The sequence below is a fragment of the Lolium perenne genome, chromosome 4, assembly GCF_019359855.2.
Source record: "Lolium perenne isolate Kyuss_39 chromosome 4, Kyuss_2.0, whole genome shotgun sequence".
NCBI lineage: Eukaryota > Viridiplantae > Streptophyta > Magnoliopsida > Poales > Poaceae > Lolium > Lolium perenne.
The window spans coordinates 89,085,950-89,098,182 of record NC_067247.2 but is presented as its reverse complement, the minus strand read 5'-3'; the positions used below and the strand labels follow the sequence as shown (position 1 = coordinate 89,098,182).

The window sequence follows — 12,233 nt, the reverse complement described above, 5'->3', positions numbered from 1 at the left end:
TCCGGTTCGGATGATGAGGTTGTTATACTTGAGGTATTTTGCTCTTTCGCTTTCTCATCCGTCATTTTTTCTTTCTATAGATCTTCCCTCTATGGGCTCCGAGGGCCGGAAGAACAAGGCGCCCGCAACCGAGGCCGGTTCAAGCCATGCTCCTCCTGCCAAGCGTTCCCGGCAGGAAGTTATTGGCGGAAAGAAGGTTACCGCCAAGCACCACCACAAGATGCCGGTTGCCTCTGGGTAAGCTTCCATCTCTTTCGCTTCGCGGTTCTTTTTTCCGGTTGCTCTTCCTCAACATCATTTTCTCTTTTATCTTTTCAGGCCTGCCCTCAAGATTACCAAAAGCGCCTCTGGCATGAGGCCGGAAAGCTCTGAGGATACGCCCATGGCCTCACCTCCTCCTCAACCAAGTCCGGTACCATCTGGTGCCGGCAAACTTTCTGCCTCCCCCCTGGGGGCAGCACAAGTACAGGGCGTGCGGCCCCTAAACCTTCACAGCACCGCGCGGAGGGGAAACCTGTTTCTCCTCCAAAGACCCAAGACACCGGCGCCAGCAACACCGGCGCCGGCACTGAAGACGCTGGGCAGGCGGATCCTCTCGTTCCTCCTGTCCCAAAGAGAAGAAAAAGAAGGATACTGCTTCCTCCCCCTCCAAGGTCGTGCCGGACTCTTCCGGGCCGGCCAGCTCTTCTCCGGCAAAGGAAGCTCCTGGGGCTCCTGCGCCTTCCGAAGCTCCAATGCCTCCACCGGCCACTCCTACCGGCGGGCCCACTCCTGCACCTTCTTCGCTGGTGCTGCACACCAGCCGCGCCTCCGTCGTGGCCGGAGAATCCGTCTCAGCTCAGCTGGGCCGGATCACCGAGCTAACCCACGGAGGGGTGGACCTGGGGCATCTTGCTGATTATGCCTACAAGTGGAATCAGGCGGATCTGTCCCCTGTGACCTGTGGCATGGGGAAGGACAAGCTGTCGGTTGCTGACCCTGCCGGCCCCCGGAGCACCGTCCAACACTTTGGCCGGTTGCGGCGCGCTGTCAAAGAATTTGACACCGCATGGCACGACGCCAACAACAACGTGGTGGTAAGCTGCACAAACTCAATTTCTTGACCTCCTTGCCGGTTTTTACTCTTTCCGGATTATGTCTTCCCAGTCCCCGAGTTTTGGGTTGAGAACGTAGTTCTTAGCGCGAAACTTTGTTAAAAACCCAGAAAAAACCGGCATAGCCAGTCCCCAAGTTTCTGGTTGAGAGCGCAGCACTTAGCACGAAACTTTTTCTCCTTGCCGGCATCTTTCTCACAGAAAACCTTTTCAACTTGAACATAGCACGGTGAACACCTGGAAGCAGCTCTTTGAGGAGCTGCTGTGGGAGCACCGGGAGCTTTCGGAAGCCCACAGCAAATGCCAAGGTTAGCTTTTTGTCTCCGGCTTCTTTTTACCGGTTGCTTCTTCCTTTAGGTACTTATAAAATTTTCTACACTCCAGCTGTCCCGAAAGCCACCATCGAGGCCCTGTCTTCCCAGGTTGCCACGCTCCAAGGTATCAATTCTTTTCCGGTTGCCTTGCATCTTTCCATTTTACCGGAGTCATTTTTCTGTTAACGCTTTCCCTTCCGGCCTGCAGCTGAAAAGGAGCGGCTCGGCAAGGAGCACCAGCAAGCTCTGGATGTTCAGAGGAACAACTTCTCTGAGCTGAAGGCACAGCTCAGGGCGGCTGAGTCCCGGCATTCCCGGGAACTCGAGAAGGTCCGGGCGGCAGCGGAGGCCAAGCTGAACGAATCTCTGGAGGAGTACACGAACTCCACCGCGGTGCTGCGGGCTGAGCTGGAGGAGCAGACCAAGGCTCGGGAGGATCAGAGCAAGGCGCGGGAGCTGGCTGAAAACCAGGTTGCCGCCCTCATGACGGAGCAAAAGGACTATGACCGGCTGGTCATACAAACCGATACGCTGCTCCTCAGTAAGCCTTTCTTCTTTCTTTTTACTGCTTATAGGCTTAGGTTATCCGGTAGTGTATCCTTATCCTCTTTCTTTTCTTGTAGGGATCTTTCCGGACTCCCAGGTGTATGCCAACCAGAAGGTGGAGGAGCGCCGACAGAGCTGTCTTTCCGCGATCGGGAGCTTCCCTGGGATGCATATGACCACCTGGGCGCGCTCTCTGCCCGGGTTCAGCATATGCGCGCCGTGGACCGGCACCTGGTTGATCTGCCAGATCATGCCAAGGAAATCTGCAGGGTGCTATGTCCTGAGGACGCCGTGCCGGAGAGCGTACCGCTTCTCTCTGACCGTCTCAAGGACGCCTGTTGGAGGATCCGGGAATGGAGATGCTCTGCGGCTCGTGCCGGAGCACATGCGGCCCTGCGCATCGCCTGCTCCTGGTATGAAGATCTGGATCTGGATGCCTTTCACGCCGTTCGTGACGAAGAACCCACAGACATGGATCCGGTCTTGACCGCCAAGCGCCAGGATCGTGCCTACAGGATCGCGGAGTTCACTCCCTTCCGCACCTTCATCCCTCCCCCTCCCGGAGTCAAAGATGCGCTCTCTGACGACGAGGAAGACATCGAGGAGGAGGAAGAAGAAGGAGCTGGAGAAGGCGCTGCTCCCCCGGAAGCCCCTGAGGCTGGTGCTCAGCTCCCCATTGCCTGAACCTGTTATCTTGTGCCCCTTTACATCTGTTGCTTCAAAACTCAGTTTGTTAAATTCTACCCCGGTATGCCGGGTTTTATGGTGTAAGATAAAACTTAGCATTTCTTTTGCTTGAGCTACAAACGTGCTTATGTCGGTATCTCTTTACCGGTAACTATTTAAGTTAAGTTTTATGTGCTAACTTAGCATTTCGCATATCGTTTGCTTTGATCTTGCACTGTGAAGATTCCGGAATTGTTTTGGCATCCAATCCGATGCACACTTGGTTCTTTTGCTTTGCCTCTGCCTACCTCTCTGGGTTTTTTGGCGTATGAGTCAAAAGTTCTTTTGCCAAGCAAGCATTTTTTTGAACTTAGAAAAAATTCGAAAATTTTCACAAAAAACCGGTATAACCGGGGTTAGTTAAACTCTTCCGGATTGATTGTTCCCATTCATCCTCTTCGTGTTTCACGTGCTTAGTTCCTACCGGTTTATCTTGCTTGCCATGAAGCCAGTCTGCGGACAACAGCATAGTCGAAGACTCCGGTAGGTTTAGCACGTTACTAAACCGAAAAGAAAAAATGTTCACCAAGCAACCGGTAAACTGAAAAAATAAACACATTACATGCAATTTTCGGTAGAGGCAGTCCCCGATATTCATTCGAGGTGCCGACATCTTTATTCATAGCATTAAGGTACAAAAAAGAACTTCTTACAACACAACTTCAGGAATAGAAAGGACGCAGTAGTGCTATGTACCATGGGCGCTTGGTTTCTTCTCCGGACCTATCCGCCTTGCCTTTCTTCGATTCCTGTGCATCGATTAAGTAGTAGGCATCATTGTGCAGAGCCTTGCTCACAATGAAAGGTCCTTCCCACGGGGGTGAGAGCTTGTGGCGTCCCTCAGTGCGCTGCACTAGGCGTAACACCAGATCTCCCTCCCGGAAAACCCTCGGGTTAACCTTCCGGCTATGATAGCGTCTGAGGTTCTGCTGGTATATGGTTGTTCTTGCCAAAGCCAACTCTCTTACTTCTTCCAGCAAGTCCACATCATTTTCTCGGGCCTCTTTTACCTCTTCTTCGGTATAGAGTTGAACCCTTGGTGAATCATGAATGATATCGGTTGGGATTACAGCTTCTGCCCCATAAACCATGAAAAACGGAGTGTATCCGGTAGACCGATTCGGCGTCGTCCGGATGCTCCACAGCACGGATGGTAGCTCATCTAGCCAACATCCTGGTGACTTTTCAAGTGGTTCGATCAGCCTTGGCTTGATACCGGAAAGCACCAGAGCATTTGTCCTTTCAACCTGGCCATTGCCTTGGGGGTGCGCTACGGAGCACAAATCCAACCGGATATTGTTATCCTCACAAAACCTTTTGAACTCACCTTGAGCAAAGTTTGTGCCATTGTCAGTGATGATGCTATGCGGGTATCCATACCGCAAGATCACATCTTTTAAGAATTTCACAACCGTATGCCCATCACACTTTGCGATAGGCTTCACTTCCAACCATTTGGTGAACTTATCCACCATTACCAGCACATGTGTCATGCTGCCCCTTGCGGTTTTAAATGGACCTACCATGTCAAGGCACCAAACAGTAAATGGCCACGTCAATGGTATAGTTTTGAGGCTGGACACTGGGGTATGATTTTGCTTAGCGTACCGCTGGCAGCCGTTGCACTTTCGTACCAAATCCTCAGCGTTTTCCAGAGCTGTGGGCCAATAGAACCCATGCCGGAATACCTTTGCTACCAGGGCCCTGGATGAGGCATGGTGTCCACATTCTCCTTGGTGAATTTCTACCAGCATTTCTTTTCCCTCTTCCGGTTCCACACATCTCTGGAGGATACCGGTAACACTTCTTTTGTACACCTCACCATTGATGATAGTGTATGCCTTGGACCTTCTCTGGATCCTTCTTGACTCGTTTTCGTCAACCGGCAAGGTGCCGTTGATCAGGAATTCCTTAATAGGTTTAACCCAAGCTGGTGCTTCACGGACCAGGAATACCGGTACGTCCACCTCCATACTGTCCACCAGTATAGCTTCTTCCGGTTTTGACACTGCAGTCCCCGGGTTTTCCGGAACAGTCCCCGGGTTTCCTTCATCAATGTCCATTGGCACAACATGCGACTCCGGTACAAAAACTGACTCTGATTCCGGACTCGGTTTGATCGATGGAGTCCTTAGGTGAGCCAAAGCCACTCCGGGAGGAATTTCCTGCCGGGAGGAACCTAGCTTAGAGAGGGTATCCGCGGCTTCGTTTTCTGCGCGCGGCACATGGTGAAACTCACAACCTTCGAAGAACCCGGCAATCTTTTGCACGTGAAACCGGTATGAGGCCATGTTGGCATCTTTTGCGTCCCAATCTCCGGAACACTGCTGCACCACAAGATCTGAATCCCCATAGCAAATGATCCGGTGCGCACCGATTTCTTTTGCGACCTTGAGCCCATGGATCAAATCCTCGTACTCAGCAACATTGTTTGATGCTCTGAAGTGCACTTGTAAAACATACGGGAGATGATCTCCCTTAGGCGAAATAAGCACCACACCGGCGCCCAGACCCTCCTTGAGTTTGGATCCATCAAAGTGCATCTTCCAATACTCTACCTTGTGTTCTGGCGGTTTATATTGCATTTCCGCCCAATCAACCAAAAAATCAGCTAAAGCCTGTGATTTTATGGCGCCCCTTCTTTCATATTCTGGTACATGTGGTGATACCTGAATCGCCCACTTGGCAATCCTACCGCTAGCATCCTTTTTTTTTTAAGGTGAAACAGTGGGGAAAATCCCCACTGCAATTTTTATTTATATATAAAGGATGTTACAAATGTACAAGGTGTACAAAGAAGCAAAAGAAACGAAAAAAGAAGAAGAAAGAAGAAGAAGAAAAAAGAAAGAAGAAAAAAACTAATCTAAGGTATCTAAGCCATACTAATCATCTGAAAAGTTGAACCCATATTTTGAATTGATCAGCCCATTTCTTTTTCATTCTGAAGGAGAGCAAATGTAGCTCTTGTTTGAATACTGTTTTCCATGCAACAATCGAAGGAACTTGTCCTTCAAATAGTTTTCTGTTTCTGACAATCCATATGGACCAGGATGCCAAAATGATAACCTCAACAGCAAAAGGTATTTGCAGCTTTTCCTTCATATCATAAAATGCTTCAAACACTGATTGTTGGATAGAAATTTGTGGACATAATATAAGCCAACATTCTTGAGCAAAAGGGCAGCTCCAAAAGAGATGTGCCAGTGTTTCCTCTTGCTGACACTGAAGTGTGACACATGTATAGGACTGTAGAACACAATTTTTCCTCCTCAAAAGATTCCTTGTATTCAGACGATCATGCAGAAGCAGCCAAAAAAAGAATTGGTGCTTAGGTTGACAGGAAGATTCCCATATCCAGGTGAAGAATTTGGGCGCACTCTGAACTCCAATCAAGAATTTGTATGCCTTTATTGTTGAAAATTTATCAGAACCCCAAATGTAAGTCCACGAATCAGAGACATGTTCATTATCCTCAAACTGGATAGAATCACATAAGATCTCAAGTTGTTCAAACTCAGCAAAAGCTTGTTGGGAGAGAGGAAGATGAAACATGTCTTGAAGATATTCCATGTGCATCACTTTGCTGACAGATAAATCTGTTTTCTTAGCAAAAGTTAAGAGATGAGGGAACTTGTGATGAAGACAACTATCTCCCCACAAATCAGTCCAAAACAAGGCATTCTTTCCAGTTCCCAGTTTGCATCTAGCCATAGCCTTATAAGAATCAATGAGCTTCAGGTGAGATTTCCACCAGAAGGAACCTTCTAGTTTAATACCTGGTGGCCTTTCTTCACTATAGTAAGTATCCCTTATGAGATTCACCCATGGAATGTCTACATTGTTGTAGAATTTATCCAGATTCTTCAGAAGTAAAGATTTATTTTGTACTTCTAAGTTGAGCACTCCCAGGCCTCCTTGATCTTTAGGTCTGCAGATCTTTTTCCATGAGACTAAAGCATTCCCTTTTGCTTGCACATCTGTAGTTTTTTTCTTCCAAAGGCAGTGCCTCATATACTTGATGACCCAATCCTTGATTGTAACAGGTACATCCAAGCAACACATAAAGAATATGGGGAGTGAAGCTAACACTGATTTGACAAGTTGCAATTTGCCACCATAATTCAGGAAGTCTGCTATACCACCTAGCCTTGTTTGAACTCTTTGTATCATTGGTAAGAAGCAATCCAGAGATGGTTTTGTGATGCTAAGTGGTAGTCCCAAATAAGTGAAGGGGAGGGTTCCAACTTTACAATTCAAAGTAGCAGCAAAGTGTGCCAATCTTTCTGCTGATAAATTAATGGGCATCATGCTTGACTTCTGGTAATTTACTTTAAGCCCAGTGGATATACCATAGGAATGTAGGATAGCTTTGAGGCAGAGAAGCTGTTGAGCATTTGCTTTCATAACAAGAAGAGTGTCATCAGCATATTGGATCACAGGGAAGTCTGGACAAGGTGTGCAGGGTATTGGCTTTATGATAAGGTTTTGCATCATGGCTTGATTCAAAATAGATTGAAGAAAATCAGCAGCCAAGACAAAAAGTAAAGGAGACAAAGGATCCCCCTGTCTAACTCCCCTTTTGCAATAGAACTTCTTACCAAGCACTCCATTTAACATGACAGCAGAAGTACCAGTAGATAGGATCATTGAAATCCACTTTATCCACTTATCACCAAAACCTTTAGCCTTAAGAATTTGGATAATTGTTGAATGTTCAATCATATCAAATGCTTTCTCAAAGTCCAACTTCAAAATAAGAACCTCTTCCTTTGACTGATGACATTGATGAAGATATTCAAAAGCCCAACCAAGACAGTCTTGAATGGATTTTTTCTTTAGGAACCCATATTGATTTTTGTGTACTAGAGAGAGAATGATGTCTTGAAGTCTATTTGCAAGCAGTTTTGTAATGATCTTTAGCACTGAGTTTAGCAAAGATATGGGTCTGAAATCTCCTGGAGTGCTTGGATTGTCTGTCTTTGGTATCAGGGTGATGAAAGAGGAATTTATACTCTCAAGGGAAATATTCCCATTGTGAAAATCACAAAGCAATTTCTTTACATCTGGAGCAATAATGGACCAGCAATTCTTAATAAATTCATTGTTAAAACCATCAGGCCCAGGAGACTTGTCATTTGGTAAATGTTTGATAACATCTTCTATTTCCTTGTCAGAGAATGGTGCTTGCAGCATATTGTTCATATCTTCAGAGACAGTTGACTCAATAAAATCTTGGAGATTAAACTGCATGGCAGGATTATCTGACTGACCCATTCTATTTTTAAAAGCCTGCCACAGAATGGCTGCTTTTCCTTCATGATCAGCAATTTCCACTTGGTCTGAATTCTGTAATACTGAAATGTAATTATGCCTGTAGTTAATAGTGGCTTTTGAATGGAAGAATTTTGTGTTTGCATCTCCAAGCTTGACCCATTTAATCTTGCCCCTCTGCTGCCAGTAAGATTTTTGATTCTGCAATAAAGTGATGAGATGTGTCTTTAGTGTATCTCTCAAATTCCATTCAGTAACAGAGAGGGTTCTGATCTCTTCTATAATATCAATGAGAGTAATCACTTCATTCACCATGCTGATAAGATTTTTTAAGCATGGGAGATTCTTTGCCCATAGCTTGAGACTTCTTCTAAGGTTTTTAAATTTTGCATTGATATTTTTAGCACTATCATCATGACCCACTGGAATACTCCAAGCAGCCTGAACAATTTGTTTGAATTCACTATGCTGTAACCAGTGATTCTCTATTCTGAACACATTTGCCTTTGGAATCTTTGTGTTAAACACAACCACACAAGGAACATGGTCAGAAGTGGGTTTCACCAAAGGGTAGGCAAAGGTAGCTGGATAAGAAATAGTCCAGGAAGAAGAGGTAAAGAACCAATCCAACTTTTCCAACAAAGGATTGATACGTCTCCAACGTATCTATAATTTCCGATGTTCCATGCTTGTTTTATGACAATACCAACATGTTTTGTTCACACTTTATATCATTTTCATGCATTTTCCGGAACTAACCTATTAACAAGATGCCACAGTGCCAGTTCCTGTTTTCTGCTGTTTTTGGTTCCAGAAAGGCTGTTCGGGCAATATTCTCGGAATTGGACGAAATCAACGCCAAACCTCCTATTTTTCCCGGAAGCGTCCAGAACACCGAAGAAGAGTCGGAGAGGGTCCAGGGGGCCACCACACCACATGGCGGCGCGGGCCAGGCCTAGGCCGCGCCGGCCTAGGGTGTGGCGCCCCCAGGTGCCCCCCTGCGCCGCCTCTTCGCCTATAAAAGCCCTTTCGACCTAAAAACGCAGTACCAATTGACGAAACTCCAGAAAGACTCTAGGGGCGCCGCCACATCGCGAAACTCCAATTCGGGGGACAGAAGTCTCTGTTCCGGCACCCTGCCGGGATGGGGAATTGCCCCCGGAGCCATCTCCACCGCCGTCTTCACCGCCATCTTCACCGCCATCGCTGCCTCCATGATGAGGAGGGAGTAATCCATCCCCGAGGCTGAGGGCTTCGCTGTAGCTATGTGGTTCATCTCTCTCCCATGTACCTCAATACAATAATCTCATGAGCTGCTTTACATGATTGAGATTCATATGAGTTTTGTATCACAATTCATCTATGTGCTACTCTAGTGATGTTATTAAAGTATTCTATTCCTCCTGCATGGTGTAAAGGTGACTAGTGTGTGCACCATGTGGTTCTTGTTGTAGGCTATGATCATGATCTCTTGTGGATTGTGAAGTTAACTATTACTATGATGGTATTGATGTGATCTATTTGGTTATGTTGATCTATCTTGCACTATAAGGTTACTAAAATATGAACATTAATTGTGGAGCTTGTTAACTCCGGCATTGAGGGTTCGTGTAATCCTACGCAATGTGTTCATCATCCAACAAAAGTGTAGAGTATGCATTTATCTATTCTGTTATGTGATCAATGTTGAGAGTGTCCACTAGTGAAAGTGTAATCCATAGGCCTTGTTCCTAAATACTGCTATCGCTGCTTGTTTACTGTTTTACTGTGTTACTACTGCTGCAATACTACCACCATCAACTACACGCCAGCAAGCTATTTTCTGGCACCGTTGCTACTGCTCATACTTATTCATACCACCTGTATTTCACTATCTCTTCGCCGAACTAGTGCACCTATTAGGTGTGTTGGGGACACAAGAGACTTCTTGCTTTGTGGTTGCAGGGTTGCATGAGAGGGATATCTTTGACCTCTTCCTCCCTGAGTTCGATAAACCTTGGGTGATCCACTTAAGGGAAAACTTGCTGCTGTTCTACAAACCTCTGCTCTTGGAGGCCCAACACTGTCTACAGGAAAAGGAGGGGGAAGTAGACATCAAGCTATTTTCTGGCGCCGTTGCCGGGGACCAGAAAGCTACACAACAGGAATTTCCTCCCTCGTCAACCACGCGCCAGTCCTGGACAGCATCAAGTATTTTCTGGCGCCGTTGCCGGGGAGGAAAGGTAAAAGGCACTCATACTCCGGTTCCAGGTAAAGTACTTTTCTGGCACCATTGTGTTTGTGCTCGAAGCTATTTCCTTTAGATCCTGCAATTGCATCTTTTTGTTTCTTGTTTACACTAGTTAGGCATAATGGAAACAACAAAAAAATTGGTGAGCTTTTTAATCTTTTTCCTGATTTAGAATTGTTTGATGCGAAAATTAAAAAACCTATGGAACCTTATTTGCATGCTAGTAGCGATGTTATTAGTATGAACGCAATCACTGCTAATGCTATGGATAAGTCTAAGCTTGGGGAAGCTAGTTTATATAAAAATAATATTTTTTGCTCCTCGGCTTTGGAAGAAATATTTTGCTCTGATAATGCTTTATCTCCAATATGCGATAACTCTAATAATGCTTCTGATATTTTAAATCCACCTGCTGAAAGTATTCCGTATAAAATACCCATGAAAATTATTGAACGTGTTATGGACAACCACTATAAAGGGGATGGAACTGTCCATCCTAGAGATCATTTACTGTTTTTGCACGAATTATGCGGGTTATTCAAGTGTGCAGGTATCTCTATGGATGAAGTGAGGAAGAAGCTATTCTCTGTTTCACTGTCTGGTAAAGCGGCGCATTGGTATAAATTGTTGGAGAATAGACATTCTCTTGGTTGGGAGGAAATTGCATCTCTCTTTTATTCTAAATTTTATCCTCCTCATGAAGTGCATATTGATAGGAATTATATTTATAACTTTTATCCTCGTGATGGAGAGAGTATTTCTCAAGCGTGGGGGAGACTGAAGTCACTAATGCTCAAATGTCCCATTCATGAGCTCCCCCGTAATGTTATTGTTAACAATTTTTATGCGAGGCTTTCAGGACAACACAAGGACTATCTGGACGCGTGTTCGGAGGGATCTTTCACAAGCAAGGAGGTTGAAGCTAGGTGGGACCTTCTTGATCGGATTGAGGACAACGCTGAAGGATGGGAGAACGACAAAGGTAAAGAGTCAGGTATAAATTATGATTATGAATGCATTGAAGCTTTTATGGATACTGATAAATTTCGAAATATGAGTGCTACTTATGGTCTTGACTCTCAAGTTGCTGTAAATCTTTATAAAGCCTTTGCTTCTCATTTTGAATTGCCTAAAAAGAATTTTGATAAGTATCATGAACCTTTTAAAGAGGCTTGCATGAAGAATGAAATTGTTGTTAATTATTGCAATAAGCATGCTCAAACTCCTAAGAATGCTATTTCCTATAAGCATGTTAATTTTTGTGGAATGCATAGACCTTGTGGAATTAATCAAGTCAAAGATGAATATTGCATCCATCATATTAATGAAAAAACTAGAAAGTGGTTTAGGGCTCTAGATGATCTTGGTAAAAAAGTTTGTGCCCTCTATCCTTTTATTTGTGAAGTTTGCCATGAAGTGGGTCATTTTAATTTTCAATGCTCCTCCAATGATAATTTGAACCCAATGAGTGCTGCAAATTTGTATTGTGATGATGAAATTACTCCTAATCAGCATGATGAACTTACTTTATTTTTGGGGTGTGAAGAACTGTCGAGAAAAATCTCTTTGTTACATATGAGTGATCTTGATATTGATGATGTCCTGCATGGGTGTTTTTCTTATTGCATTGATAATAGCCATACAAATACTTACATACAAAATATTTTAGAAGATGACACCTTGCCAAAATATGATAGGACCGCCATGTGTTTTGAACTAATTAATGAAAAGGAGGGATCCTCCCAAGTTTCTTCTATTGTTTCTGAAAGTAAATCAGGTTATGCGGATAAGCCACCCTTCAAGCCTCTTCCTCCTAAAGAAAGGAACGAGGAGAAGGAAGAGAAGAAGAAGAAGAAGGGAACGAAGAAGAAGAAGAAGAAGAAGAAGGAGAATAAAAAGAAAGAGGTAACGACGTATCCCCGCGTGAATGAGATAACGCTAGGTAACCGTAAGTATGTTGCTCCTAATGATTATTGTCATAATGAATATGAATACGATGATCTTCCTATTCCCTTTACATACATTAGCGATCATGATTTGAATGGGCACACT

General features: G+C 44.9%; 1 protein-coding gene across 1 annotated transcript; it reads right to left on the bottom strand.

Moving 5' to 3' along the window:
• Window positions 1-5,795: 5,795 nt before the first annotated feature.
• Window positions 5,796-8,266, bottom strand: LOC139839025 (uncharacterized). Its single transcript, XM_071829069.1, has 4 exons — window positions 7,742-8,266; window positions 7,279-7,366; window positions 6,058-7,125; window positions 5,796-5,902 (listed from the first exon to the last, which is right to left on the bottom strand). Exons 1-4 carry the CDS (start codon window positions 8,264-8,266, stop codon window positions 5,796-5,798), a joined length of 1,788 nt encoding a protein of 595 aa, XP_071685170.1.
• Window positions 8,267-12,233: the final 3,967 nt, after the last annotated feature.

Bases quoted from the DNA above. Each gene is read 5' to 3' on its own strand.
- LOC139839025 (XM_071829069.1), bottom strand. From the start codon at position 8,266: ATGGTGAATGAAGTGATTACTCTCATTGATATTATAGAAGAGATCAGA. The intron at 7,126-7,278 runs GTAAGAAGTTCT...CACCTTGTCCAG, and splicing joins CATGTTAAATGGAGTGCTTG to ACTTCCCTGTGATCCAATAT. The intron at 5,903-6,057 runs GTGCGCCCAAAT...GTCACACTTCAG, and splicing joins ATTCTTGATTGGAGTTCAGA to TGTCAGCAAGAGGAAACACT.